General features: G+C 55.2%; 11 protein-coding genes across 11 annotated transcripts; 6 read left to right on the forward strand and 5 right to left on the reverse strand.

Moving 5' to 3' along the window:
- Positions 1 to 1,015: 1,015 nt before the first annotated feature.
- B0T15DRAFT_548523 (uncharacterized protein) lies at positions 1,016 to 2,944 on the reverse strand (the record flags this gene model as incomplete). Its single annotated transcript, XM_062870199.1, has 5 exons — positions 1,016 to 1,569; positions 1,687 to 2,023; positions 2,055 to 2,222; positions 2,333 to 2,614; positions 2,673 to 2,944. The coding sequence occupies 5 exons, from the start codon at positions 2,942 to 2,944 to the stop codon at positions 1,414 to 1,416; spliced, it is 1,215 nt and encodes a 404-aa protein (XP_062726993.1). The 3' UTR covers positions 1,016 to 1,413.
- Positions 2,945 to 4,980: 2,036 nt separating this feature from the next.
- Positions 4,981 to 6,751, forward strand: B0T15DRAFT_520788 (Tim17/Tim22/Tim23/Pmp24 family-domain-containing protein). The gene is made up of 5 exons (XM_062868525.1): positions 4,981 to 5,345; positions 5,435 to 5,550; positions 5,618 to 5,644; positions 5,720 to 5,850; positions 5,948 to 6,751. The coding sequence occupies exons 1-5, from the start codon at positions 5,310 to 5,312 to the stop codon at positions 6,322 to 6,324; spliced, it is 687 nt and encodes a 228-aa protein (XP_062726994.1). The 5' UTR covers positions 4,981 to 5,309; the 3' UTR covers positions 6,325 to 6,751.
- Positions 6,752 to 7,199: 448 nt separating this feature from the next.
- Positions 7,200 to 8,481, forward strand: B0T15DRAFT_66750 (uncharacterized protein). Its single transcript, XM_062871177.1, has 4 exons — positions 7,200 to 7,761; positions 7,889 to 8,059; positions 8,155 to 8,214; positions 8,285 to 8,481. Exons 1-4 carry the CDS (start codon positions 7,385 to 7,387, stop codon positions 8,358 to 8,360), a joined length of 684 nt encoding a protein of 227 aa, XP_062726995.1. The 5' UTR covers positions 7,200 to 7,384; the 3' UTR covers positions 8,361 to 8,481.
- A 311-nt stretch (positions 8,482 to 8,792) lies between these two features.
- On the reverse strand, positions 8,793 to 10,050 carry B0T15DRAFT_389519 (ribosomal protein S8e/ribosomal biogenesis NSA2; the record flags this gene model as incomplete). Its single annotated transcript, XM_062864498.1, has 9 exons — positions 8,793 to 8,828; positions 8,887 to 8,977; positions 9,035 to 9,068; positions 9,128 to 9,129; positions 9,181 to 9,295; positions 9,389 to 9,437; positions 9,493 to 9,515; positions 9,578 to 9,609; positions 9,668 to 10,050. Coding segments are annotated over 9 exons (765 nt in total), but the record flags the coding sequence as incomplete, so codon positions are not given.
- Positions 10,051 to 11,038: 988 nt separating this feature from the next.
- Positions 11,039 to 12,756, reverse strand: B0T15DRAFT_66570 (uncharacterized protein). The gene is made up of 2 exons (XM_062871176.1): positions 12,373 to 12,756; positions 11,039 to 12,316 (listed from the first exon to the last, which is right to left on the reverse strand). Exons 1-2 carry the CDS (start codon positions 12,376 to 12,378, stop codon positions 11,174 to 11,176), a joined length of 1,149 nt encoding a protein of 382 aa, XP_062726997.1. The 5' UTR covers positions 12,379 to 12,756; the 3' UTR covers positions 11,039 to 11,173.
- A 152-nt stretch (positions 12,757 to 12,908) lies between these two features.
- On the forward strand, positions 12,909 to 14,187 carry B0T15DRAFT_520810 (60s acidic ribosomal protein-domain-containing protein). Its single transcript, XM_062868526.1, has 2 exons — positions 12,909 to 13,324; positions 13,388 to 14,187. Exons 1-2 carry the CDS (start codon positions 13,166 to 13,168, stop codon positions 13,751 to 13,753), a joined length of 525 nt encoding a protein of 174 aa, XP_062726998.1. The 5' UTR covers positions 12,909 to 13,165; the 3' UTR covers positions 13,754 to 14,187.
- Positions 14,188 to 14,641: 454 nt separating this feature from the next.
- B0T15DRAFT_66839 (kinase-like domain-containing protein) lies at positions 14,642 to 17,606 on the forward strand. Its single transcript, XM_062871178.1, has 4 exons — positions 14,642 to 14,860; positions 14,919 to 15,010; positions 15,086 to 16,690; positions 16,754 to 17,606. Exons 2-4 carry the CDS (start codon positions 14,924 to 14,926, stop codon positions 17,480 to 17,482), a joined length of 2,421 nt encoding a protein of 806 aa, XP_062726999.1. The 5' UTR covers positions 14,642 to 14,860; positions 14,919 to 14,923; the 3' UTR covers positions 17,483 to 17,606.
- An 854-nt stretch (positions 17,607 to 18,460) lies between these two features.
- B0T15DRAFT_489842 (ribosomal protein L21-like protein) lies at positions 18,461 to 19,180 on the reverse strand (the record flags this gene model as incomplete). Its single annotated transcript, XM_062866634.1, has 1 exon — positions 18,461 to 19,180. The coding sequence occupies one exon, from the start codon at positions 19,178 to 19,180 to the stop codon at positions 18,461 to 18,463; it is 720 nt and encodes a 239-aa protein (XP_062727000.1).
- A 3,500-nt stretch (positions 19,181 to 22,680) lies between these two features.
- On the reverse strand, positions 22,681 to 23,610 carry B0T15DRAFT_66921 (RNA polymerase Rpb7). Its single transcript, XM_062871180.1, has 3 exons — positions 23,133 to 23,610; positions 22,909 to 23,078; positions 22,681 to 22,850 (listed from the first exon to the last, which is right to left on the reverse strand). Exons 1-3 carry the CDS (start codon positions 23,460 to 23,462, stop codon positions 22,835 to 22,837), a joined length of 516 nt encoding a protein of 171 aa, XP_062727001.1. The 5' UTR covers positions 23,463 to 23,610; the 3' UTR covers positions 22,681 to 22,834.
- An 802-nt stretch (positions 23,611 to 24,412) lies between these two features.
- Positions 24,413 to 25,157, forward strand: B0T15DRAFT_489844 (uncharacterized protein; the record flags this gene model as incomplete). The annotated part of the gene is made up of 3 exons (XM_062866635.1): positions 24,413 to 24,451; positions 24,548 to 24,631; positions 24,693 to 25,157. 3 exons carry the CDS (start codon positions 24,413 to 24,415, stop codon positions 25,155 to 25,157), a joined length of 588 nt encoding a protein of 195 aa, XP_062727002.1.
- A 631-nt stretch (positions 25,158 to 25,788) lies between these two features.
- B0T15DRAFT_507806 (uncharacterized protein) lies at positions 25,789 to 26,432 on the forward strand (the record flags this gene model as incomplete). Its single annotated transcript, XM_062867668.1, has 2 exons — positions 25,789 to 25,828; positions 25,948 to 26,432. The coding sequence occupies 2 exons, from the start codon at positions 25,789 to 25,791 to the stop codon at positions 26,430 to 26,432; spliced, it is 525 nt and encodes a 174-aa protein (XP_062727003.1).
- Positions 26,433 to 26,463: the final 31 nt, after the last annotated feature.

Here is a 26,463-nt window from a genome sequence, read left to right on the forward strand (position 1 = left end):
CCAATAGTGTTGTTCTACCTACCGCTTCGGCCGGCTCCGGATCGATGCCCTTGCCTTGCGATCAGAGATTCGAAGTTAGTCATCAGCTGAAACCTCCCGGGGGCTGTTGGGCTGTATGTAAGCCGGATACGGTACCCGCCATGCTTTGGTAATTGTAATATACTCTGTACGACTTGACTACGAGTTCTGGACAAGCAGGTCCGAGATGTAGCGTTAGAGCCCGGAGTTGTGCTGCGAGATCGGAGAACAATGGCTTGAATGGGGCCTGCCGGTCTACAACATCGGAAAGACTTCAACAATGTCGCTCGGTAGGTTGGTAGAACAGGAGGCGACTTGAATGTAGAAAATCGAGCAAGCGGTTAAGGTCAAGTTGTAAAAGTGACGAACAGGGGATATGGAAATCGCGTCGTACACTAAGCGAGAGGGTTAGGGGTCTTTCGAGTTCACCGGACGCAACTCCTTAGTACGCTAGGTTGTGTGAGCTGGGGCGGAACAGGACGAAGTGCGATGGAAGCAAAGGCATTAGAGATAACAGCTGTACTAGCAATACATTGTCAGTATTGTCGAACGCATCACATATACTGTGTAAGTAAGTACCTGGGCAGCTAGGAACTTATGGGCAGTTGTACAATACCATGACTGCTTTCACATGCAAAATAGTGAACTTCAAGAAAGATGCAGAGCTAATAAAGCAGCGAATCTCAATACTATGCCGAGGCCGCGCGCCCTCCGGAACATCCAATTCCCGAAAGCTAGTATGCGGCACACAGCGCGCATTGTCCCTCGGCGGGTGGCTATCATAGAGCTTGAAAGCAAGCACCTCGTCCGGCATCTGGCCGGGGTAGTAATACCACTAGTGCGCGCCCTCCTTCCCGCCCAGAGTCAGGACGTGGGGGAGGTAGATGATGGATGGAGAGATTGTATGGAATGAACTGGCGTACTAGCCTCCATGTGGAATACTATGTCCCTTTTAAGCCGATGCGATGTGGTGAAATGGGTTGATGATGAAATGAGAGATTTGTCTATCCAGCGTGTCCGGCCAGGAAAGCTGCTGTAGATATCGGTACTTTCTTTATCATGCCCTCGAATTTAATACAATTATGTCTCTCAATCCTGGAGGTACTGATTCCAGAATACAACCCAGTCACCTCATCGTCGAAAAAAGGCCGTACACCAAGCCCCTCACCCTGGTAAATGGAGTTAAGCAAATACGATTATTACTATATAAAAAAAATAAAGAAAAGAAATTGAAGGAAAGAGGAAAGAAGAAGACGAAGATAGTAAAGTGGAACTACCTAGTTAGCTAATTAAATCTCGTTTTACATCTTTAAGATGTGAGTATCGATGTGTGTGTACGCGTTTTTCTGGCAAGAGGGAGCCAGTTTACCGCAGCAACGAGGCAACCTCTTCTGGTTACAGCCCACCTAAGCCTAAACCCTCAACACTAGCGGCGAACCAGGGGAGGAAATGCGCTGTGATCCATCGGCCGATACACTGGAGAGCCCGTAGAAGTTTGTAAACACCCAGAACGGTGCTGGTGTCCCCGATGGCGTCGGAGCCGTAGATTATCTGCAAGTAACGTGTGAGCGAGAATGTTTGAGACAAGAGATTCTGGCATGACGAGTATGATAACGAGGGAAGGGACCAAGGGCTGGAAAGGGAAGAGCAGGGATTAGGTATACTGACGATTCGATTGTCCTTTTCACAGGCATAAAACAACATCCATCGCTCGCCGACGACCAGGAGTAAGGGGACTGAGATCACGGCGGTACTGAGGGCGCTGTCGAGATTGCCGGCAGTCTGGTCTGTCTCGCTGCCTCCTGTAGCAGACGATTTGCGAAGCTTGGAGGAGCCTACAAGCATCTTCATCCTTCGGAACCATGCCGCCGTCCACACGCCTAGCTGCACCTTTTCCTCTTCCTCTGACCCGGTAGCAGTCTTAGCTTCTACCGCGATAGGCGCGGGCAGTTCGTATAACGGGCCGTAATCCGAGTGGTTAATCGACTTTTGGCCGAACGGGGAGCTGTCGTTCGAGGAGTTGCGTGATCGCGGACTGGAGCGGCGACCCCTGTCCACAGTCGAGCACGAATGCAAAGTCAACCATCTTCTCCTGGGACGTGACTATGGTGGTAGCCGAGGTTGTTGCTGGGCCGTATTCGCTCGGTCGGGTCCCAGGAGCGACAGTAAGAGGTAGGAAGTCGGATAGGATCTGTGCTGTTGTTCTACAGGGTGGCAGACATCAGCACCACGACTATCCATTGGCGAAGAGATTCTGCTGGGGCATGCCGGGGTAAGAGGGCTTACCAAATCGAGTATGACGAACGGTACTCACATAAGCTCGGATCTGACATTGTCCACAGTCGCCAGTGCCAATTCCAACATCAGAGAATGCACATAGAGGTTCCAGGCCGCTTCACTTCTTGTCCATCTTACGCTTTGTCTCGTTGCAGCGATGACCTTCATGAGCTGGGCGTGCATATCGAGGTCTTTACGTATGGCATCGTCGCGGGTTGCGGAGTCGGTCCCGTTCCCGTTGTAGTCACCGAAGAAGAAATCAGGGATTCTCTCGCGCGGGCTCGACGCGTGAACCGTGTCCTGCACCAAGAGACGCGCTCTAGTCAGCACAGCGCATGACCCAGCAAAACCGGCCGTGCATGCAGGACATGACTCACTTAATGCTGGTGGGAAGACTGCCCTCGCCAAATGCCACCACTGCGATCTGATTCGAGAGGTCCTGGATCTCGGCGGGCAGCTGAATGCCTGGGTCATCCAAGCCACAGTACGTGACCGGCTCTGTAAAATAGCGCAAGTCGGCGACCTTCTTGACAGGGCTCTTAGACCGTCGGGAGGGCGACAACACGCGGGACCCAGTCGTGGTGCTTTGGGTCGACGATGATGCGGGTGGCGGGCGCGGCAGGGAGAGAACGCCGGCTGAATTGGACATGAGCCGTGTTTGGTATGCCGAAGAGACTGAGAAGACGTCGTCGTCCTCGAGGGACGACAGCGGCGTCGTTTAGGGGAGCCCCGAGGCGGGCATTGACGGGTCGGCAGCTGTATGGTGATGCTGCTGCCACCCCTGCGAGTGGGAGTGCGGAAGCGTGGGAGCCATGGTAGCTGGCGCCAGCCATGGCGGCGCCCTGCGCAAGGGGATCGGCGTCGCCTCGCCCTCGTCTGCCTCGACCCGGGACCGTTTGGTAGGAGAGCCGGTGCGCTTGCGGTCCGTCGACATGGCCCAGTGCGTACAGCCGCAGTCGTCTTCGCAGTCGGTTCCGGGGTCGATTTCGCCAGCTGCGCCGGGCGTAACAGACTCAACCAGTCGTGGACGCGCCTGTACGGATCTTGGTAAGTCAGCGGCTCGGTCGCACGAAGAGGCATTTTAATGCAGCCCAGGTGCTAGGTCATGTTTTCTCAGGTCATATCAAAATGCGCGAATTGCTGGCTCGAGGTGCTCGAAGGTGATCTGGAGGGGTTTCCAGTTGGTTTGTTTTCTGGACGGCAATCGGCTTGTCGTCCCCGGCGGAGCCCCAGAGTGGGCTGCCCCGGCACCCCAGCGTCAAAAAAAGCCGTACTTAGTTGTCATGAATTAACCCGCAGAGGCCGGTGGGGCCGACCTGCATGGTCTGCGGGCGGCACCCGCTTCCAATCATTATGGTCCCAGATGGACCAATCAGAAAAGGATCGAGGGGATCGAGGTTCGATCCCGTCGAGCCAGGACGGATCTATGGGATCGATGTTCGATATCATCGATCCAGCAGAATCAGGTACACCGGTACCTAAGGGAGGAAGCTGTATATAGTTCTACCATTCTGCCACTCATTCAGATAGCTAGCTTCCTCAGTGAGCAATTCAAACAGTAGCCTTTACCTACTGTGCAGACATTGCGACTTGCAGTGTTGTGAACCCTTTGGCTTCACCGAGACCTACAGTCCGACCAGCGGATACCTTCGACCGGCGAACCCTTTCAGAGACAGGACTGCCTGTGGTTTCGTCACATTAGTACATGTACGCTAGGCTCCTCGGCCTGTAATCTAAACAGAATTAAGCAAATAACCGTAGAAGTAGAAATTGAAGGAAAGGAGAAGGAAGAGGAGGAACAAATACAAGAAGAAAAAGAGAAGAAGAAGAAGAGGAGAAAACATAAGGAGAGACGATAGAGGGGGAAAATATAATAAAGAAGATAATATAAAGAAAATATTAAGGACGAAGATAGAGACGAAGATGAAGACGAAGAAAACACTCGAGGATCGGGTAATCAGTCGGCTCCATGGAGAGAAACACGATGCAACGCCGAATAGCCCTCTGTTTCCTCGCCCTGACAGGTATCGGCCTGCTGGTAGTCACTACTGTTATGTGGATACGCGCCTCGCCGTCACCGATGCCGATGGCCGACGCGACCCCCGCACCTGAGGCTCCCGCATTAACGACGACTGGGCCGTCTGAGACGGCTACCGCAACCGGCATCGCAACCGACCTCCCAAAGTCGTGTGATGCACACCGGATCAGATGCAAGATATCAAACACTGTCATACATGCAGCCACACACGTGGCTACCCGAGATGAGATGCGGCTCCTTCTCTTGGCGGGATCCTGGGAATGTTTCAGTAAGGTAAGTGAGGGCCCACACATGTAAGAGAGAGTGGAAGCGGAATGGAACGCACTTCGGATGGTGGTTGGTTGATAGTATCCATTCCTGGCTACCTACTTATCCATAACGGCAGTCCCTAGAAATGTCCGCCTAATTGAGTCCATGGCATCTAACTGTAAAGCAAGATCCTCAGCCACCTCACTGCGAATTGGCAGTTAATCCTGCTGAAAACAGATTTGAGATAAGACTTTGAGTAGGGTACGCACATCCAAGGTCGTTGCTGGTTTGGTTGCGGTGCCCGATGTCGGGCTGAGCCATTGTGTTAAAGTCGACAACAGGCCTGGTTGACAACGGTCACCCCTGCGGATTCTTGGAACTGCTAGTGTAAGATTGCCAGACCCTTCCGGGGAACATGAACAAGGGTTCCCCACCGTGGTCCTCTGCAGGGACAAGGGTTCGACAGAGCCGACAAGTTGCCGTCTGATTCCCCGCGGTTTGCACATGCCGCGGCCGAAGCTTCGGTTCGAGTTCCGAGTCGGACAAACTTGAACTGCATACCTCGACTCGTACACCTACCCCTATCTTCGTATTCCTTGCCGGCCAGAACCACCGATAGCACGCAGCTGTACGCCGATGAGGTAGAACTCGGTGTGTCTTTTCGAAGTGCTCAGTGCACCGACCCGACCCCGTCAATCAGCCTGTCCCGCCGAGTTGCCGAGGCACGATGTCCGGCGCAGTCGAGAGCCTCGAGAGCCTCAAGGTGCGATTCGCGAGACCAGTCGCTTACACCACGCGATGGGAGCCGGTCAACGGATTGATTAAAGGAGACTTCTAACGGTCGCAACACAGGCCGCCGTCGAGCGCGTCGTCTTGGACCCGAGATACCATGATCTATTGGCCGTGGTAAAGGGCGCTCGCAATGGCGCCGTCTACGGGACCAAAGTGCGCTTTCCGCATGCGCTTGTGTACGGGACCTCGCATAGATGTAACCCAGGAGTGTAGACGCCGTCGGCGCTGACTTTCTACGAACAGAATGATCATGCTCTTCCGGTCCGGAACGTATGTTTTGCTCCGCCGTGTCTGCGCCGCCGTCTCTCCCTTATTTATCATCTAACCGTTGTCGCCGCGATTCAGGCTCCGACAAAAAGCAGGGCTCATTTTCCGCGCGACGAGGACACATGCCAGAAACCTTGCCAAGTTCGCCGCCATCTATAAGGCGACGTGCATGCTATTAAAGAACTACGGCGCAACACCAGGGAAGGAAGGCAAGAACTTACCCCTTGTTTCTTCCCCTTTCTTCACGCCCCAGGCCAGAGAGAGGAAGCGGAGGGCTATACAGGATCCGCTAAGCCAGATCATCAGGGCCCTACGATAGCTTCATCGCCGGCCTGCTAGGCGGCTACATCGTCTTTGGGCAGCGCTCCAAGCGGTCGAGCCGGATCTCGAGCGTCAACCAGCAGATCGTCATCTACGTGTTTGCGCGCGTCGTGCTGGCGCTGGCCCGCCTCGCCGTCAAGCCGGGCTACGGCCTGCCGCTGGTGTCGGACCCGCAGCGAAGCGCCGCCATCAGCCACTATGCCTGGCCGCTGTTCGCCAGCTTGTCGTGGGCCTCGGTCATGCACCTCTTCAAGTGGCACGCCGCGGAGCTGCAGCCGAGCTTGAGGAGTAGTATGACGTATATCTATACCAATGCGGACACGTGGGATGGGTTGGGCAATTTTCTGTGGCATAACAAGTAATGAGTGACGGACTCTAGACTGTCTATGTACCGCGCAGCCGCGGTTGACGATTATGGAGCTTTTGTCAAGGAGGTCGCTGTGGGAGGGAAAGAGGTTGAGCATTTCGCAAGCGGTTGGCATGTGTACATGTAAACGGCGTTCACTGGGGTTTGCTTGGGGTTCTAGATCTGTTTCAGGGGCCTTCAACTCTTCGACTTCTCTACTCGGAGACGCGGAGGGATATCTTACACTTGCACCTGTCCCTATGTAGGTATGGCCAAGCTCTTCCGGCAATAGAAGGGGGGAGGTTGACCACCGAAGGGAATGTGGAGAGGTCGATGTAACAACGCCGTCCAATGGTGGAGCGCTTGGTTTGTTTAAGAGGATCGTTCAATAGAACTGTCGGGTTTGAGACTCTGACAACTTGGGGAACATCCCAACACCCTGACCACCGTACCAAGCGCCCCCTGAACGCAGTCCGAGGAAGATCAGGCCGCTCGCTCGGTGTTGGCCCTGTTGGGCACTGTGAGCGGGTGGCCGACGCCCTTGAGTTGGCCTGGCAGCAGCAAAGGCACGAACACGCAGCCACGCAGCTGTGTGCCACGTTTTCCCGCCATGCTCACGAAACGGCTGGCTCTTCGGGCACTGTCCAGGTGTTCCTCCTCCGTCTACGAACCACGCCTTGCCCTGTGTCACAGGACGCTCCTTGACCAATGAGCTAGTCTCTCATGGGTCAACCGAACACCACTGCTTGGTGGAAGCGTTGAGCCACAAAGTGGGAAGCTATTTTACCTGATCACATTATCTTTCCTTCGATCTTGTGATACTGGTAGCCGTATTGTAGTACACAACTCAGCTGAAGAGGAACGGCATATCCCCGTGGTTCGACTCTGTACACCCCTTGTCCGTTGTCTTCGTCGAACCTCTACTGTCCTCCCAGCTTCTCGAACTGCGATCTCCTTGTCCCCAAGTGTGACAGCAATCGAGCGAGCATAGCCTCCATCTCAACCTACCAACCAACTAAACCGCGACGGACACGGCCCTTAGCTTGTCTCCAACGCCAATACCAGGATCTGTCAGCATGGCACTACCACCACCGCCGCCAACAACACAACCAACGCTCTGCACCATCTGCCTCTCCCCACTAGGCAACTCCCACTCTTCCCGCCAGCCCCTCCCAGTCTTCCCCTGCAGCCACATGCACTGCCTAGCCTGCCTCCGCCGCAACTTCGTCCTCAGCATCACATGCGCGACGCCGTTTCGCCCCGTCCAGTGCTGTCCCGGCCAGCGCCTCGCCACATCCCTGCTGCGGCAGTGCCTCTCGCTCGGATCGTCCGAGCTCTCCGCATACCGGACGAGACTGGCCGAGTACGACGCCAAGGCGAAGCTATATTGCCACGACCCGAAGTGTGGGCGGTTTATCCCCATTGCGCTTAGGAGTCGGCGAGTTGGAAAATGGTATGTGGTGTTTTTAGTTGTTGGTCTTATTTGTCTGTCTCCCCGGGTGTGGTTCCAGCTTGGTGTTGGGTTTTGGCCTTCTTTTGCGCTGTTTCCAGGGATAAGACTAATATTCTGTTCGGTTCAGCAGACGCTGCTATGGCAAAACGTGTGTCGAGTGCCGTGGGCGAGCACACTTCGGGCGATGTCAAGACCATCTAGATGAGGTTGAGGATGAGACCGGAGTGGCGAAGACTAGGAGACCGGTGAGCTGGGGGGATGAAGTGCGTTTCAAAAAGACGGCGAGGGAGATGGGTTGGTGAGTGCCTCTCGAGGTCCCCTGAAAAAATCCCCCGCGACGACTGCGGGAAGTACTAGTAGTGGTGCTAGGTTCGTAGCTAACATTTGCCCCAGGAAGCAGTGCCCGGAGTGCGGGCGATGGGTGGAAAAGACATTGGGTTGCAACCATATCTCGTGAGTCATACTGCGTGTTGCAGTCACCTCCCCGAGGGGTGCGTGAGATGGCTGACTGGCGTTGAAACAGCTGCATCTGCGGGTGCGACTTCTGCTATCACTGCGGAAGAGCACACAAAGATCACAATCACTACTACTGCGCCTGATAAACACACACCGGTTAGACAGTGCGTTCCTGCAGAATTCGGGGTCGTTTGGGTCTTCTTACACTTATTACACCTTGTATTGTGGTTGACTCCTGCATCAGTGGATGAGGCGACTTCTCAACGTTCTCAGCGGCTCAGTAGGCATTCAGGATCCACCGAGCAAAAGTCCTCTTGGGATATAATTGAACAGCTAGGCGGAGAGGCGGGCTCATCCACCTGGACGGGTACTCAAGGGGATGTAGATGGGCATTTACATGGCACATGTTCATCTGAGATCGACGGGACGTAAGGGATCGCAGTCCCAGAAAGGGGGACATACTTTTGTTTTTGTATATGGCCAGTCCAACCTCAATCCCAACTCCGAACGCCAGTCCATCCCCGTCTTTGAAGGCCCTGCCACCCGCCCAGGGAGAAACCAAAGCCTAGCCAGTATCATACTAGAAGAACAGCATTCAAGCAGCCGTCGTTCTGGTGTTGGGAACAGGTTAGCGTCCGCGAGCCCGAGACACCCCTTGGAAGAACATACCTCCGGGTTATTCGTGATTTGCGCGTAACGGCCCCAAGCAATCTTTCCAGACGCTGTAACAATACCCAAGTCGGAGACATTGACCTCGATGCTGGGCGTTGGTTAGCAACTTCCTCTCAATGAGACGTAAGACAGAGGCAATACATACATGGTACCCTTGGTGAGAACACCTAGTTGGGTATCTTGATCTTCTAGTTAGCATTACTCGTACAGCGCGACACAGAAGGACAACATGGCATACAACTGTGAGAAAGTTAGCCTTGCAGCCCAAGTATGGTTGTGTAGAGAACTCACAGAGGGTTGCTTGGGTTTTTCTTCACCCCGAGAATGGGAAGCTGTACTGTGACATTGAGAGTCGGGTGGGTGACGTTGGCCTTCTTGTAACGCAGACCCATTGGCCGGATGAAGCCTGCATAGCTGTCAGCTTCCCTTCGAGACATCCGCCCATGGCTCCTAGCCACGACAACCCCATTGTGAAAATGGGACAGAGAGAGGGACTCACGTTCGTATTTGACGGGTCGTCTTGTAAAGTCGGGTCCGACAAAAGTTGGCTGAAACGGTTATTAGCATCGTGCCCCCATCTTCGGGTTGCGCAGCTAAGCCAACCTTTGTGACAACACGCTTCCACCCTAATTTATCGTAGTTAGCATCCACTTCCGAAACAATAGCGTCCTGGCGTCAGGAAACATACCCTTCTTCTGTGTCTTTTTACCTGTCTTGACACTGTCTCTCTGTCAGCCCCGCACTCCAACCATCCCACACCACCAAAGACAGCACATACACCTTGAACAGCTCCTCCTCGCTAATACCCCTAACCTTGGGGATGGGCACCGAGAACCTCGCCGCCTTCTCGGCCCGCTTATTCTTGATCTGCGAACTCAGGGCCTTTGCCGTGGTCGGGTTGGCTCGGTCGAGCAGATAGGCGGGGACGGGGTCGGACGGCTCTTTCTCGGCCGGGGCACCCTTGATGTTGCGCTCCTCGTGCTGCTTGATCGCCTTGCGCATCTGGATCTTCTGGGCATGTCGCTGCTTAGCGTACAGCTTGGCCCGCAGGCCGCGCAGATTCTGCGCGTTCTCGCTCTGCTTGTGCCCCTCGCGGGCGGCCTTCTTGCGCGCGCGCTCGTCATGGTCGAGGCGCTTGCCGTGAAGCTTGCGATGCCGCTCTGTTCATCCCGCTGATATTAGATTGTGATTTGCTGTGAGGCGCGACTATGAGGGAAAGTGAAGAGCATCTGGAAAGTGCCGCCCCCTTCGCTTTGAGATGGGTGCATACCGATGTACTCGTTCTGAGGCTGTAGTTTGTCAAGACATGTGGTTAGCTCGGCTGGCCACGATGCAAACAGATGCTGTGGCCTGCGCCCTGTGAGAACTGACCATATTGGCTGATGACGCCCTCGCAAAGGGCCGAAACTCGAGGTGTCAAACACAGCACCAGAAGTGTCACTGCGAGAGTTGATGCCTTTGACACGGGGCAGTAGGTACTTGCAGAGAGAGAGGCATTCGACTTGATAAAAAATGGATGGGCTTATCAGATTCTGGGACCCAGGCGGGCGAGTGGGGCAACGGCGAGCAATGGCTTACTGACTAATAAGCCCCGTTGGATAGCTCATCTATCAGTACGGATGTACTTTTGCATAACGGATGTACTTTTGCATACCTAGATAGATCTCCATGAGATGGATAGATGGGCTACTAGCATAGCGTAGTTTCGACGAGGTCGAAGATGAAGGGCTGGCTACCGCAACCCTTAAGGTCGGTCCGGCTGCTACCTCGAGGCTCGAGCATCCCCTTGAAAAGACGATAGGGGTCGCGCAGTGTCGACTACGAGCGTACCAGACACTGTGTCCAGAGGGCAAAGGCGATGGGCATGCCGCGGGTTCAGACCTGTATATGTACGGCGATTTTGCGAGAACACCGCTTGAGACAAGTTGAGAGTTCGGCGTGCGGCAATCACCCGAACAACATTCCATCTGCGGTAAGGTAGGCCTGAACCATGGTTTGCAGGCACGGATGGACATAAAGTTGTTGATGTTTACACAAAAAAGATGGCTAAAACTATGCAATCCTGGACGCTACAGAACCATAAAACTCCCTAAGGCCATGATGATGATGCGGTACGGTATCTCGATGGTGCCCCGTCTAGAAATCAACGCCCTACCACCTCCCCGATAATTCCCCGCCCTTCCAGGAAAACAACCTTCCGAGGATGCGAAACGCATTGTGTCGCTCTGATGCACAGATATCCTGAACAAGCCTGTCCAAAGCCCCAAGCTCCGGCGATCGCGCATCAGCGACTGCCAGCATTGGCTTTGGCAGCCGTAAGGAGTCTGCGCTTGCGCTCTTCCTTTTCACGCTTCAGTCGCATTTCGAGCGCCTCTTGTTCCATGTCCTCACGCCGGGCTTGGCGCTCCGCCCGTTGCTCCTCGTCTTCGATGTCTGACAGACCGGCCTCCATGTCCGACTCTTCTTCGTACGAGTCGTACCGATACTGGTTTCCAATGCCATAACCGGCTTCTTCTTCTTCGTCATCGTATTCGATGAAATCATCCAGATCGTCATCCTCGTCATACTTCTTCCGGGAGCTCGAAACCGGACCACCAAACCGGGGCCTATCGCGAGACCGAGCAGCCGAGCCCGGACGGCCTGCAGCGCCAGACTTGCCCGTTGAGGAAGTGCCAGGCCGCGGCCGCGCCGTTCCAGTGTAACCTGTTGTCGCCAAAGCCGCCTTCTTGACCTTCTTTTCCTCCATCGGTGCCGTCTTCTGAGCGCTTTTAGAATCTGATGGGACATTCTGACGTGCGCTAGACGCTCTCCCGACATCCCGCAAGGGCATGCTCGTAGACCCAGCTCTGCCCGACATGACCTTCCCCGTGGCCATCCTAGGCTTCTTCAAGCCGTCCGTCTTCGTCTCCTTGCGCTCTTTCGTCATCGTGCTCCGCTCGACCGTCTTGTGGTGAATCTTGCCGAGAGACTCCCTCATCTCTGAATTAGCCTTTGCTCGAGCCATGATCTCTGCGTATGAACGCTTTTTCGGCGGCGCAGAATCTGGGACGGTCGGGCGACTAGGAACAAGCCGAGAAGGTAGGCTCTTGCTATTGTTCAAGGACGCCTTCCCCGTTTTGCTACCATTGGAGCCGGCGAGACCGGGCCTCGCAGTCGAGACGGGCTTGTCCGAGCCGTGCGGCGCCTTCGAGGTCGGCTTGCCACTAGAGATGGTCGGTCGATCTGCGGGCCGCGGTGATGGCCTTGGCGAGCTATGATCCGGCCGCGACGGCTTCTCGGGCATCGACTCAGCCTTGGCTGCCCTCGCCGCCGCGGGACGCAGCTCATCTTCGGCCTTCCGTTTCCGCGGAATTATCCCTGGCTGAGGCACCGGATTCGGCGAAGGCGTGGGCTTCTCGCCCGTGATCGACGCTAGCAAGTCGAGAATCTGGATCGCAACAGTCAATATTGACGAGACAGAGACGAGGGTGCGCTGGAACTCACCGGCATGGTGGCTGGTGTGCCAAGCCTAGGGCATCAATCCCGCGGGTTTGTGAACCACCCCCAACCTCACACTGAGTCTCGATGCCGGGGCATCGAACGACCACGGCTTTTAGGAGGTACAAGGTCCTTCGCTCTTCTCTTAATTGTGAACGTCAGTTTGCGAGGTTGCCGCAAAATCTCTTTACAATCTCCGTCCAAGCGAGTGCAACCGCGCAGAATGGTTGCTCTGCGGAGGTGAGAGTCGTAAGGTGAGGCGGTTGAGGTATCGGAGGAGCGCGCAGCGAGTAAAGAGATAAATCGGCGGAAGGGAACAAAGGCGTTGGCGCGATCGATGGTTGGCTGCCAGCCGCTTTTATACAGCAAGGGCGGGAGGCCACAGAGACCTGCGGAATCTGCCAGAGTTCCACAGTTCCACTAGCCGCCCACCCCCCAGGCCTGTCCCAAGCAGATCGGGGCTATGTATAACCGATTCCGAGGCAGCTTCCCCTCCCCCGCCCTCCACGGTCCACCGACCTAGCTGCCCTAACATCCAAATCAGGTGATATGTGGGGCAGAAAATGCGAAATCACAACTGCCATAATTGTAAAATATCAGCCAGGAAAGTTTCCCCTTGCCAGCCTTCAACTGACCAGAACTCGAAGAGTCTTTCTCCGCCCAATTTGCGGTTAAACTTGATTGACCTCTCTTGTTCTCTAAATCCTTCACAGTGAGTCTCTCCCTCACAGCATTGCCTATTCGACAAAGGCCACAGAGCGCCTGACGCTGACACCGATTCCGCCGCAGACCATACAAAATGAAGCACCTCGCTGCCTATCTCCTTCTTGGCCTCGGTGGCAACACCTCGCCGTCGGCTGCCGACATCAAGGCCGTTCTCGAGTCGGTCGGTATCGAGGCTGATGATGAACGCCTCGAGAAGCTCCTTTCTGAGCTGGAGGGCAAGGACATCAACGAGGTGCGCAGGATTGAATGTTCCTTCAACACGGTGAATATGGTACGCTAACACGATGCGACACAGCTGATCGCTGAGGGTTCGTCCAAGCTCGCCTCTGTTCCGTCTGGCGGTGCTGGCGGTGCTGCCGCCGCTGGTGGTGCTGCGGCAGGCGGCGCCGCTGCTGAGGCTCCCAAGGAGGAGGAGAAGAAGGAAGAGGGTATGCGTTCCTGCTGTAGACTACCGTCTCCCTGTCGCTTACTGACGTCCTTGCAGAGAAGGAGGAGTCCGACGAGGACATGGGCTTCGGTCTCTTCGACTAAGCGCCGAGTTAGTGGTCCTTGCAAGCTTGCTCAGCACTCTGGGTCGCTTCCGAAGAACCTTGGTGGCCTACTTGCGCAGCTACGACATACATGGCCACATGATATGCCGTGGCGGGTGTTCCTGACGTGAGGGAGCGAGATACCCTTCGTAACCAGGATCCCTGAACTAGGGACCTGAGTATGGTGGCGCGCCGGGCATATAGAATGGAATATAACAGTCCAAGGCTCTCTTCGGACGCGATGTGTTGCCGGCATGCTCCATGGGCCTAATCCCTCGCCGCTCATCTCCGTTGTGAGGCTGCTCCAGGCTGCGCGCTCGGCGACTGGGTATTCCGTCGCGTCGCGCAATGGATAACGGAACATTTGTTCTCTCTGTCTAGATTATCCATTTGATGTAGAGACCATCCCATCCACCACAGGGCCTGGTTGTGCTCCCCTCACCTCAGTCAGCTCAGCTTGGCTTCAGTTTGCTTGCCGAATGCTGTCGGGCCCGCCTTTCCTCCTGCGCCGCTATACGGCCTCTCATTGGCTGCGTCCCATACCTTGACGCGCTGTGGATCTCGGGACGCGCATGGACCAAGACCACCTGGGCAGCCCTCTATTTATCGACTTGCTAGTGTTTCCCCCCCAACGCGTCCTCTTCCCTTCCTCAACCTGCCTCAAGTTGGAGACTTAGGACTTTGATCGTTCGTACTTGCTATCTCAATCAACCAATCAATCAATTGACCTCTGCTCAGCAGTTGACAGATTTTTTATTTTCTCTAATCGCCCCTCATCCCAGATATCAAAGATGACGCTCCGCTAGAAACTTGGTGCATCTCTTGATTTCGATCGCCAACATCGCGACCTTGCCGCTCTGCACTCGTTACTCGAGGAACAGAGTCATTTAGCAGCCCAGGCAGTAGAGGATGTTTCCTTCGTGTCAGACTTATGTCGCACCTTCCAATGCGAAGTGGCCGAAACTATTGAAGACATCCTTGACGATCCCTGGTACGGCACATTGCAGCGTGCCTGCTCGATACGGACAGAGTTTGTGACGCGTCACTGTCGGCTTGCCTCCACCCCCAAGGAAGCCTCAGAGCAAGACCCCTCAAGCCTTCGCACTCGCCCAGAAGCGAAGGTTCTTTCAACAAGATCAAGTCAGCCATTCGCGCCCGGAAAGAGGCGGAAGAGGAAAGGAAGACCATTGAGGCAGAGTGCCGCGCCCTAATCTGCCCGACCGCTTCCTTGTTACATGGTAAGTCCTCGGGTGCAACCCACAACCCGTCAAAACAATCAACTTAACCAACCAACAGCGGCCATGAATCCAAATTGCAACACATCCGGTGATGCCAGCGAACGTCGCGGTTGCCCGCGCGAGCCCTTCCGAAAGCCAACCGTGTTTCAGGTATGGACATTTGACTGCCCTCAATAATGCGCTTGCCTTCATCTTGGGACCAGCCAGGCTAACACTCCAGTACAGCAGTTGCAATCTACCTGCGACGATGGCGACATCACGTCTGAGGCCGAGGAGTGTCTGCGTCCCATGAAACTGAGTGCCTTGACAAAGGCGATATTGGGAGTTAATTATCACTCCGACGTGTCATCGCCCGGCGAATCGAGTCTTGCTGAACGCGCACCGCGTACCCCTAACAAGTCATGCATTCCAGGTCCGGTACGGCCAACCTCTGGGGACCAGGAGTCCCTGTGGAGGTGTTCCCAGGAACGGGAGAATCGGCCATCGTCCACTCCTCCCAGTTCGATCCGGTCGCGGGTTGCCTCTAGGAGAAGCTCAATCCCGACAGCCCGCAGGTCAGCATCTGCTGCCAGCAACAAATCGTCACCCGCAATGAATCCAGCCGACAGCGCTCGCCCACGGAAGCGCGTCGTGCGGCTTCATTCAAATTCTTCGGCGAATGCGGCCAACAACTCGAGCTTCACGCCGGGGTATTTGCGGAGAACAGTCTCGTCCTCTACTAAAGTGAAGAGACCCGAGAGCTCCGACGGCCCAAAGTTAGCCAAGCCCATATCCCCTGTTAGTCAACAAGAAACGTCGGTCGAAACGCCCGAAATCCCCGTGAGGACCGTGAGAATCGCCCTGGGCTCCTCCGGTCATAAACGGACGTCAGCGGCTTCGTCCAGTGCCCTCTCCATTCACAATACCCGTTCTGCGAGCCGTGAAGTCGGACCCGGCTCCGCCTCTATCACTCGACCATCCGTCCCCGCTGTTAAAAGGGCCGTCAAGACCCCGGGCGGCTACCTTTCTGGTCCGGCTCGCCGCGGACTCAGGAGGCAGAGCGAGGAAGTACCAAAGCTTCAGGAGAGCAACGTTTGTGAACAGTTGCTCCAGGTCCGGAATCAGCAGGCTCCGCTATCATCGGCGTCGAACCCTACTGGTACTGTAGAATCGGGCAGCCCATTGAGCAAACAGAGGTTCTCGCAGATCCGAGACCGACAGGCTCCGCCGTATTCGGCGTCGAACCCTGTTGATTTCGTCGCATCAGGAAGCCCCACCAATAACCAGAGGCCCTCCCAGGTCCGGAAGCGACAGGCTCCGCCATTACTGGCGTCGAACCCTGTCGATTCTGATGTATCGGGTAGTCCGGTTGTTGCTCCCGTCCCGCTCGACAAACCCCAAAATGACGACAAGGAGAATGAAGCTCCGTCCATGGCTCGCCTCATGATCCACGGCAAGGACAGCGCACTGGTCTCGAGCAATCGTCCCAATCAGAGGCAGGCACCGCCTCCACCTCCCAAGATGTCGGTTGTCGACACAGTCACTACCTCTGCCGGCGCCTCCACCGCTGGCCAGGGCAGCAGGAAGAAGCAGTTCCTGTTCCGCATCAATGGCAGGTCGTACACAAGAATTGACACACTCGGTCGCGGCGGGTCGGGTAAGGTCTACCGCGTCTCAGCCGAAAGCGGCAAGCTCCTGGCTCTGAAACGATTATCTCTCGGGACTCTCAACGAAAAGACAAAAAGCTTCCAGTGGCAGGAGGTCGATCTGCTAAAGCGGTTGACTGGAGTTGACCGGGTGGTCCAAATGATAGACTACGAGTACAGCCCCTCGAAGGAGACGCTCAGCCTTGTAAGTCATCTTCGAAAACACTTTGCCACAACTTTGACGTATCGCTAACCGTTCATGATCCAGGTGCTGGAAGCAGGCGAGCTGGACTTCCAGACGTTCCTGCGTGGCCGCAACCAAGAAGACAGCGGATTCGACCCAGCTTTTGTCAGATACTGGTGGAAAGAAATGGTCGAGTGCGTCCGGGCAGTGCATGCCAGGGACATTGTCCACTCAGATCTGAAGCCTGCCAACTTTGTCCTTTGTCAAGGGCGACTGAAGGTCATCGACTTCGGCATTGCCAACCGGATCGAGATTGAAGAGACGGTCCATGTGCATCGCGAGTCACAGGTCGGCACCCCGAACTACTTGTCACCGGAGTCGCTGTTGGATATCAACGAATATGCCCTGAGCTCGGCCGCTCAGCGCCTGATTACGGCGCCTCAAAACCAGAAGGTCAGGCACTATAAGATCGGGAAGGCCTCTGACATCTGGAGCTTGGGGTGCATCCTGTACCAGATGGTGTATGGTGCGCCTCCGTTCGCCAACTCGCCTCATATGATCGCTCGGGTGCAGGCAATCTGCGATTGGGATCACATCATCCCTTTCCCTGAGATCGCCGTGGATAACACCCGTCTTCCCCCGAGCTTGCTCCGCACGATGCGGCGGTGCTTGAACCGGGATGCGTCGCTTCGCCCCACATGCGAGGAACTCCTCGCCAAGACGGATCCGTTCTTATACCCCCTGGAGCCGCAAGGCACTTGCACATGCTGGCGGACGGCGATCGATGCTGGTGCCAAACAAGGAGGAGAGTAAAACTGCTTGGGGATTGGTGGAGGATGGTAGAGGATTGGTCTACATTGGAGTTTTTGGAAAAGTGGCTGTTTGGAAGACAAGCATTCTTATACCCGGCGCGGGGGAAATGGTTTTGGGTCTGTTACAAGTTGGAGTTGGGAGTTTGGGAGCATTTTGCCCTTTCCTCATAAAATGAGGCACCCTCGAAAAAGAGGGCGATAGAGACGGGATGGACTATTGTTAGATAATCAGGGTATGCTATTTCAGGGATGTCCTCTCAAGAAATGAGAAGCCTCGAAAATTTGAGGGTTATAGAGTTGCTACTGTCACCTTGTTGTTCGACTCCAAGACCGTCTTTCCTTTTCTGTGATCACTCGGAGCTAAGGTATCTTGGGATTCATGACACTCCCTCTAATATTCAAAGGCTTTTTGTGCAAAACTTGAATTCGACCTCCAGGATAATAAGGGAGCTCGGGGAGCTACCTCCTTAGGTGGCGTACCGCTTCAGGTACTTCTACCGGGTCGACATCCCTGACTTACACACATTCATTATCATCATGCTGTAGTACCTACCGAGTGCTCGTCGGTGTATTGATTTCAACCGCCTACTACCTTTTCCGTCTTTGGATTTGGCACTCAATATCTCCCAACTCGAGTTGGTGAGCTTGTAGGGCGGCCGAAGACGGACGCTCCATTTCTGTTCCTCCATCACTGAAGCTTCTTGCCGTCGATATTCCTAACTTATCCCGCGCCAGTGTGCTGTACCACTTCTACACCACGACATCGTATAGATCCCTATTTATACACCTATGTCTACGGCAGCTCACCGCTTCATCGTACAAACTGTTGCACTCCTTTGCACACACGGCCCGGGCATCTCTCTCCTCCAGCAGCAGATGGCAAAGAAAACACCTCGGTGTTCAGAATAGGGCCCCGTGCCCTTCCAAGCCCATCTTCCGGGAACCCTTCCTCAACCTTTGAACCCCCGCTCTCTCCAGCTCAGGCCTCATTCACCGCTTCGGTCCGAATCCTCAGCTCGCTGATCCGCAGCATCGTGTACCGGTGCTTGCTCTTGACGTGCTTCGTCCGCCGGCACCTCCGCTTCTTCTTGATCTTGATGCGCAGCGGCTCCGACTCGGTCCCCGTCACGACCGCCCGGCACTCGAAGAGCCGCTCGTCGATGTACGGCGCGCCCTTGAGCGTGAAGTCGCGGCTGCCGAGGATGCTGGCGCGCGTCAGCCGGAGAATGTCGCCCGGCACGACGCCCGGCATCTTGAAGGGCAGCCGCACGCTGTCGCCCTCGGTCACCAGGTAAGGGTGGCCGTGGATGTGGACGGTGATGTAACGGCCCGGTTGGGCAGCGAGAACGGGCAGCAAGGCGCGGACGGATTCGCTGATCGGTTTTGGTGGTGTGTTGGCTAATGGCTGGGACTGCTGCTGCTGCTGCTGCTGTGTCTCGGAGGGTTGTGGCTGCGTTTGTTGTAGAGAGGATGGTGATGGTGAGGACGCAAGGGGCGACTTGGAGTTGGCGACGATGCTGGGATCTGGCTGACTCGGCTCAATGTGCTGGGCCGTTTGGTTGAAGAAGCGCGCTGCGGCTGCGGCTGGTACTGTCACGGCGGGCGCCGCGGTTGTCGCCGTCGGCCGGATCGATGGCAGAAGGAGGCGCATGACCGGAGAGCGCAGCTCCAGGACGGAGCGCAGCAGCGTCCTGCTCATGTTGTGATAATCGGTGTCTACCCCAATTGAGCGGTAGGCACGAAGCTGTCTCAACCGTCGAGGTGCGGTGTCGGCTCCGCGATGCGACTGGGCGTCGGGGCGGGTGTTGGAAAATTCGGCGGATGCGGACAGCTGAGGTCAAGCGGACGGTCCGGCGGAAATAAATGTGGGTCATTTCCCCACCGACGTCGAGCGAGGTGAGCAGGGGGGTTTACGCTCGTCAAAGTTCGAACAAACAATGAAAACACCCGACGCAAGCGCTTTGGATTCCCTGTGGCCAGTGCCGAGTAAATCGGTCATACCTTGACAATCGGCTGCGTTTTCCCAAAGAGTGGAAGATCCCACGACTAGTGTCATCCCACATGAAACGCCGCGGTACTGGTGACCTCGAGGGGCACCGGAGGAGTGGAAGGGGACGGACGGCTTGAGATCCCCGCGTGTGAATGAGGTTGTCCAAAGGCCGTATATGTTACTCTAGGTCACCATTCTACGAACGCACATCTCTCACCACAATACCTCTCTCCTTTGCATTCCATCCAACATGCCTGGCCTAGCTGCGTGGAACTATCAGTCACGGTCATCTTGCGCGAAGATGCCATGGTTTTAAAAGCACTCGTTTAGACCTGGTAGGTATATTTTTTCATCTAGCTAACGAACGACTCGTAGTACACAATAGCGGAGATTATTCAGTCGTACAAAGGAAACTTTCTACCACTTATTCGCCACGCTTCTTTCGACACGCGCAGCATCAAGGGAGACCCACTCGACAGAATCATTGCTGCTGTCGCTGTACATGAGTCTCTTGAACCAGCCAGGCTTGGTTTTCTGCTTTTGCGGCACCCTGGATCCAGGCTTGGTAGACTTCAGCGATGAAGCAGCAGGCGGCGCTCGAACAGCGGTATTGCCATGTTGTCGCTTCGTTGATGGCACGCCCCCCTCGTGTGGATTCTTACCCGGCTTTCGAGCAAACATTGGATTGGGCCTGTAGCCGGGCACAACAAGGCTTGGGTGTTGCGCGGGCTGTGCGGGTTGCGGTCTTACGACTCGCTCCCGTGCCATCGACGGAGTACTCACCTCGACTGGTTTCCTCCGGGCCATATTCATCGTCGGGTCTGTCCGGTATCCGTGGAGCCTTCCGCTCGGCTGTGGCTCAGGAGCCCTTGCAGCCCTGACCGGTTGCTTGGACCGGATGGCAAGGGGAGCTGGTACCATGTTCCGATGCTGTGGTCGCCACGCATCCTTCGGTGGGATTGGAGGACGGTCTTTTGGTGGCACGGGAGGAGCAGCTTGTCGGTATGCGCTCCTTGGTTCGTGAGATGCCTGCGTTCGTGTTTGCCGGTTAGCGACATTAGCAGGGCTGGGCCGACACACGGATGAACCGCTTGATGTGGCAGCGGAGACAAGTCTTGGACGAGACGGCTCGGGTAAGCCAGCTGGAGGATTCACCACCACGGGCTTCCTGCAAGCGACAGTCTGTGCTGGAGGAACCTGCACCCTAGGTCTCGCCAGACCTGGTCGTTGCCCAGCCTGGCCGCGCGATGGTAGAGGCATTCTCTGCTGGTTCTGTGTAGCCTGTACGCGACCGCCTTGCGGGTTCATGTTAGCCTGGGTGCGTGGGAGAGTGGCGGTTGTGGTTGTAGTTGTGGTTGGAATGCGGGGATGCTGTGTCTGATGGAGGAGTTGCCGCTCAGAGAGTCGAGGCGGAGCCCGTTGTCTCTCTATCCGGGTTGACCCCGTGTGGACATCCGTCCCGCCGCGGCCCGTCTGCCAGAGCGGCTTGATACCCCCTCTGTCAGAGATAGCCTTCTTCAACTCACCGTGTCTTTGGATCCGTCTTTCCCTCCTCTCTCTTTCCCCCCTCTCCTGTTCCCTTCGACGTCGTAGCTCCTCCTTTCCCGCCTTCTGCCTCATTTCTTTGAGCCTCGACGCACATTCCATTGAGCAAACTGACCCGTCGTCTGTGTTGATGTGTCTGACGTGCCCGCAGTGACGAGGGTGGCGGCGCCCAAGGATAGCAGAACAGAGAGAAAACCCTGCCTCTGCCTTTTTCTCATAGTATAGCTGGCACTTGCGTACCTTACTCTCCTTCTTATGCCCACACCTATAGTGGGCGATTTCGATGTGACACATGCCTTGAGTGTTTTCGAAGCTTTGAGAGCCTTACCGCTTCCACTAGATTTCGGCTGGTATTTGAATATGACTCGTCGTTTTGGATCCGTTGTGGTCAGCTGAGGCAGTCGTGTTGATCGGAAGACGTGGAGTCTGCCTAGGGGCTAGGAATGGACAAAAGAGGCAGTAGATTTATATACTCCCTCACATTGCCTTTGTTCGGATGGAGTTCCATCCGGGAGCGCAAAACAATGCCATCGGGAAGAGCAAGACAATGTCATGGTTCAGGAATATCTTCCTAGTTCTTAGGATCTTTGTTCGCTGCGCCACCTTGAAACTGAACAAATGTCTTCTTAGTTAGCATACTGCACATCAAGTGCTGAGGCCGTCACATGAACTTTTCGTACTGCACATGTATGTACCCTGAACAATGACTGCGGCGTTTCCTCTCCCGCATGCTCAACTCGGTGACAATTGGAAAGATGAGCGCCTGCATAGACAGTCAATTGTGAGAGTTACTCATTGGAGATAGACAAAAGCGGTCTTACCTCGTGTTTTGCGGTAAGCCTCCTCGTTCACCGAGTTTTCTGGATGGGTATTGATTGTTCAACGTGAATCTTGAGACCTAGGTGTTGATACAATCATTCAGCCGTCAGCGAAAATCTATCTCTGCGTGGGGGACATACTGCAGCTACGGGCATTTCCCGGATAAGTACTAGGTAGGGTGCGCCGCCTATATGTTGAGCAATACGTCAAGCGTATCATGGAAGCAGCTTTACTATATTTCTCGGCATAGCCTTCCAGGTTAGACTTAACGTGCTTCTGTCATTGCGGCTACTACATAATGAACCTGGGCCGGAAATATACCCTCCATGGTTGTCCGGTAATGGAGGTCCAAACACCTAAGAACCTAATCACAATTCGCTTGACAGTATATGGCCCTGTAGGTTCTTGACTGCTGCCTCTATATACACCTCCACGAGGACCTTCTGCTGAGGGCACCAGCTAGAGGTCGTATAGACTATGAGCAGGCTATCAAGATGTCACCTAGAGATACGATCCTCTTCCTGCCACGTCAAATCACAAGCGAAGCCCTGGCACCCAGAATCTTGGCTGGTTGTGGCATCTGTACGGTGAGACCATCTACAGACAGGGCAAAATCGATCAAGAGCGCCACTGTTATTAAATTTATTTGGAGTGCGAGTTGCCCTCCTTCACCCTCTGTCCCGCAGATTTGAATATGCAGTAGCTCATTCGCTAATTCATGGCTAACTCATCCACTCATTCTCACAAACCACCTGTAGAGACATTACATGGTGGCCAGGTTTGAGGCGAGGGACTCGTGTATTACAACTTTGGTTTTGTCGTGAACCTTGCCCTTCCAACAACCGAGTCGAGCAGGGCACTGACCCACGCGGCCTCATCGTGCACCGGCTTGCACGAGGCAGTCTTTCTTGCGGGCGGGGATGGCGGCGACCACAGAGAATCCTCGAACAACTTCTTCTGCGGAACGGCTTCAATGGTTGAAGGCCGTTTGTCAGGATCCTAAGCCTGCAGACAGCTACAATGATAGTCAGTACCATCATTCATCTTGCCGGGATGAGTCTCGGGTTACATACCCGAGGAAATCTCCGTTGATGCTGCCGATCGCCCACATCTCTCCGACTTCGGTACGGAGGCCGATTATTTTCACACGCACATGCGTACCCTGCTCAATGACGATATCGGCATTGTTGGTGAACTGCGCAGGTGTTGCGCTTGCATCGTACTGAATCTCGTCCGGCATCAACTGCGAGATGCGTCAGCGGTATGGTCGACCTCCAACCGGTGGTGGGGAACATACATGAGACGAGACAAACAGTCTTAATGGGCCGGCCTGGGCGAAGAAGCCGTGGGGATTTACCGTATGTGTCACGGCGTCAATGACCTCGCCTTTGAACGGCCGCCAGACGACGGCTCGGTACCCGACCGTGAACTCAGCCAGGCCGCTGCCAGGCAGAATCCGGCCTTCGGACACGTCGAAGGTGTCCATGACGGCGATTATGTAGTAGTCGCCCGCACATGTTCCCTCCACATCTTTAACGAGCTTTGTCGTCACCAGCTCATGCATGTTCCTTCCAAAATAGGAAGGGTGCAGCGTGACGCGCCGCTCGAGATTGTGCAGAAAAAACATTTCGACACGCGCCGGCGACTTCTCTGCTTCAAGGATCGATGTTGTCGCAGAGTGAAAGGGCGTCGCGGCGAGGGCCTCGAGGAAACGAGCGTCTAGTCGGGCATTCCTTTACTTGACTCGCCGCCGCGTAAGTTGTGAAGTGGAAGACTGGCGGACCGTGGTGCGGCGACTGGTTGACGTAGTAGATCTATTGCGCGAATCAAAGTGGGCCCACTCGGGTCCTTCCGCATCCAGCCGAGGACCGGCGCAAACGCTCATCAGTTTGATGAAAGAATTCACATTATCTGCTGCTGTCACATGAGATGGTGGTGGTCTTCGCCCATTCTGATTAACTATGTGCTCCCTAATCTACCAGGTACAAACAAGTCTTCACAACAAAAAAACCGGTCATTGAGCTGCAGCGCCTTCAGATACGCGCCCAAGCCATCGTTGGAAAAAGGGGCCAATTTGATATGGAATAACCGTGCCACAGTGTATATAGCACACAGCAGATACGGCTTTACATCATTATGTGTCCCACTATGTCATATTTGTTCCACGGGCATTTATCAATTAGTTCATCTAATGTGGCCGAGTCGACAACACTCAGCTGCTCCTCGTTCCCTGGTGGGGGAAAATGGGAGCTTGACCCCAGCCGCCCGAGGGCCAAAAGTTTTATCACCGGTCCGTTGTCGTTGCAACCGGCCTAGCCTGCAACAAACTGCGAGAACATCACCTGACATCCTTCTGTTGCCCTCCGTGGTGAGCATCGTCCAATATTTACTTTTGCAACTGGCAGGCTATTCTCTCTTGACGCACCAAATCTCAGTCTGCTTATCTGTCTTTTTGTTGCTCTGGATTGTGCGGAAGACCGCTGTCCGACGGGAGGCTTATTATTACAATCTGTCCAAGCCCAGCCCAGCCTATCCCCTTCTTCAACAAACATTCCCTCAAGGGTTCGCAACAACGCCATGGCGGTGTCGCTCGACCTTGAACAGCATCTCACCTCCGTAAGCTCGCCTACCAAAACCCGGAGCCGACGTGGCCGAGACCATATGGCTGCACTCTAGTATTCCACGTACTTACCCAGCTAACTTGTCGCGCAGTATGGTGCGTACCACCATAACCGGGTGAACGTAGTTATTCACATGGTTTGCGTGCCCCTGATTATGTTTTCGGCATTTGAGATCGTATGCCTCCCCGTTCTAGGCCGCATCTGAACAACAGCATGACCTGACGACCCCGATGCAGGCTTCCAACTATGGCCCCTTCTTCGCCGTCCCGCCATGGCTGCAAGTGGTACCGTACCTTGAGCCAAACCTGGGGGCCTTCGCAGCAACGGCATGGGGCGGCTTATACCTCCTCCTCGAGCCCGTTGCGGGAGGTGTGCTGGCCCTGATCTGCCTCGCGGGAGCAGCCGGCACCAATTACCTTCGCCAACAGGATCCGGCCGGCACTACCAAAGCCGCTATTGCCGTGCAAATCGTGTGCTGGCTCTTGCAGTTCGTTGGCCATGGCAAGTTCGAGGGCAGAGCCCCTGCCTTGCTGGACAACTTGTTCCAGGCCATCTTTCTGGCGCCCCTGTTCGTCTGGCTCGAGGTGCTGTTCATGCTTGGCTACCGACCCGAGCTCAAGAAGCGCGTCGACAAGGCCGTCGAGATCGAGGTCGCTAAAGTCCGCGAGCGGAAAGCGAAGAAGCTTGCCAAGGCCGAGTAGCCTACCCTAGAACACCAGCCGAGGGAACTCCATGGGACAACGGTTTGATGGCCTTGGACAGGAAAGCCCTCTGAACAACAAGATGTAAAGTGTGAAGGCCGAGTGAGTGAGACCCACCGTACGTTGCACGGGACCGTAAAGAGTATGGGTACGATTGAATTATACCGAACCGACGTGGTCTATTGGACTGCATTTACGACAAGCGGGACAACGTTGTGCGACCAGTGATGGGACGGCTATCCCGTATAAGGATTCCTGCTTATGGCCTCAGGCCTTGGAGGGACTTCAGTTTTCGTACTGAGTCGAGGCTGCAGCCGCAAAGCAACCGGACGGAACGGGAAATCAGGGAAGGGAACGGGAGGAATAAAGATTACCTCGTCTTAGGCACTAATGTATTTCTTGTGATTCCTATGGTGTTTCAAATCGGGGCCTTCACTCAGGTTCCGATGGTCAAAGATGCCAGGCAGGTGGGCACCTCACGACTTATCTGCTTGGCGGTGTTGACACCGCATCTTGAGTTGCCCCACATAATGTCATCGTTGTTTATAATTGAACCTTCAAGCTCCCGTTCACAGAAACCACACAAGTCGCCAAAAGAAGTTCAGAACCCTCCCGAGAAGCCGAGAGAACAATGGATACCCCACCGCACTGGTCATTGAATTACTTCAAAGGTATGCTTCAATTCTGCAGCCAACGCAATCGCGAAACCGTCCTCCCCTCGGCCCCGACCTTCCCGTCCTCGCACAACGACCCAGCACTAACCACCTGTGCCATTGGACCAACAATACAGACCTTCTCCCCGACGAGACCGCCACCCAGATCCAGTCCTTCCTCCTCAGCCCGTCCAGCCCCCTTCGCAACCTCTCCCACCTTCTCTCGACCGCCACCGCGCAGATGTACCCTCTGTTCGCGACTGCCCTCGACCGCCTTGCCGCGTTCGTGTCAGCGTCCCCCAACATCGTGTCGGCCGCGCTTGTCCTGATGCTGGCAGTGTTGATGCTCCAGATTCTGAGCATGGTGCACAGGATGGTGCTATATTTTACGCGGCTCGTCTTCCGGATGCTCTTCTGGGCGGCGGTCGTGGCACTCATGGCGGCGGCCTGGCAGAGAGGGCTAGAGCATAGCCTACGAGATGTTGTGACGGTGGGTGGGCAGGTCGTTGGATGGGTGATGGGCGTTGTTGGTGTTTGGGTCCGCGAGTATGAAAAGGCGCAGGCGCAGTCGCAGACGCAGGGTCAGACGGCGTATGGTGGTTATCAACAGCGGCAAAGGTAGCGCAGGCGGTATTAGCATGTTGCGTAACGGT

Source organism: Chaetomium strumarium, assembly GCF_033439665.1.
Source record: "Chaetomium strumarium strain CBS 333.67 chromosome Unknown B0T15scaffold_1, whole genome shotgun sequence".
NCBI lineage: Eukaryota > Fungi > Ascomycota > Sordariomycetes > Sordariales > Chaetomiaceae > Chaetomium > Chaetomium strumarium.

Coding starts and splice junctions, on each gene's coding strand:
- B0T15DRAFT_520788 (XM_062868525.1), top strand. CDS start 5,310: ATGTCCGGCGCAGTCGAGAGCCTCGAGAGCCTCAAG. Junction 5,346..5,434: donor AGAGCCTCGAGAGCCTCAAG/GTGCGATTCGCG, acceptor GTCGCAACACAG/GCCGCCGTCGAGCGCGTCGT. Junction 5,645..5,719: donor ATGCTCTTCCGGTCCGGAAC/GTATGTTTTGCT, acceptor GCCGCGATTCAG/GCTCCGACAAAAAGCAGGGC.
- B0T15DRAFT_66750 (XM_062871177.1), top strand. CDS start 7,385: ATGGCACTACCACCACCGCCGCCAACAACACAACCAACGCTCTGCACC. Junction 7,762..7,888: donor AGTCGGCGAGTTGGAAAATG/GTATGTGGTGTT, acceptor TGTTCGGTTCAG/CAGACGCTGCTATGGCAAAA. Junction 8,060..8,154: donor ACGGCGAGGGAGATGGGTTG/GTGAGTGCCTCT, acceptor CATTTGCCCCAG/GAAGCAGTGCCCGGAGTGCG.
- B0T15DRAFT_520810 (XM_062868526.1), top strand. CDS start 13,166: ATGAAGCACCTCGCTGCCTATCTCCTTCTTGGCCTCGGTGGCAACACC. Junction 13,325..13,387: donor AGGGCAAGGACATCAACGAG/GTGCGCAGGATT, acceptor GATGCGACACAG/CTGATCGCTGAGGGTTCGTC.
- B0T15DRAFT_66839 (XM_062871178.1), top strand. CDS start 14,924: ATGAATCCAAATTGCAACACATCCGGTGATGCCAGCGAACGTCGCGGT. Junction 15,011..15,085: donor GAAAGCCAACCGTGTTTCAG/GTATGGACATTT, acceptor ACTCCAGTACAG/CAGTTGCAATCTACCTGCGA. Junction 16,691..16,753: donor CGAAGGAGACGCTCAGCCTT/GTAAGTCATCTT, acceptor TTCATGATCCAG/GTGCTGGAAGCAGGCGAGCT.
- B0T15DRAFT_66921 (XM_062871180.1), bottom strand. CDS start 23,462: ATGTTTTTTCTGCACAATCTCGAGCGGCGCGTCACGCTGCACCCTTCC. Junction 23,079..23,132: donor GACTGTTTGTCTCGTCTCAT/GTATGTTCCCCA, acceptor CGCATCTCGCAG/TTGATGCCGGACGAGATTCA.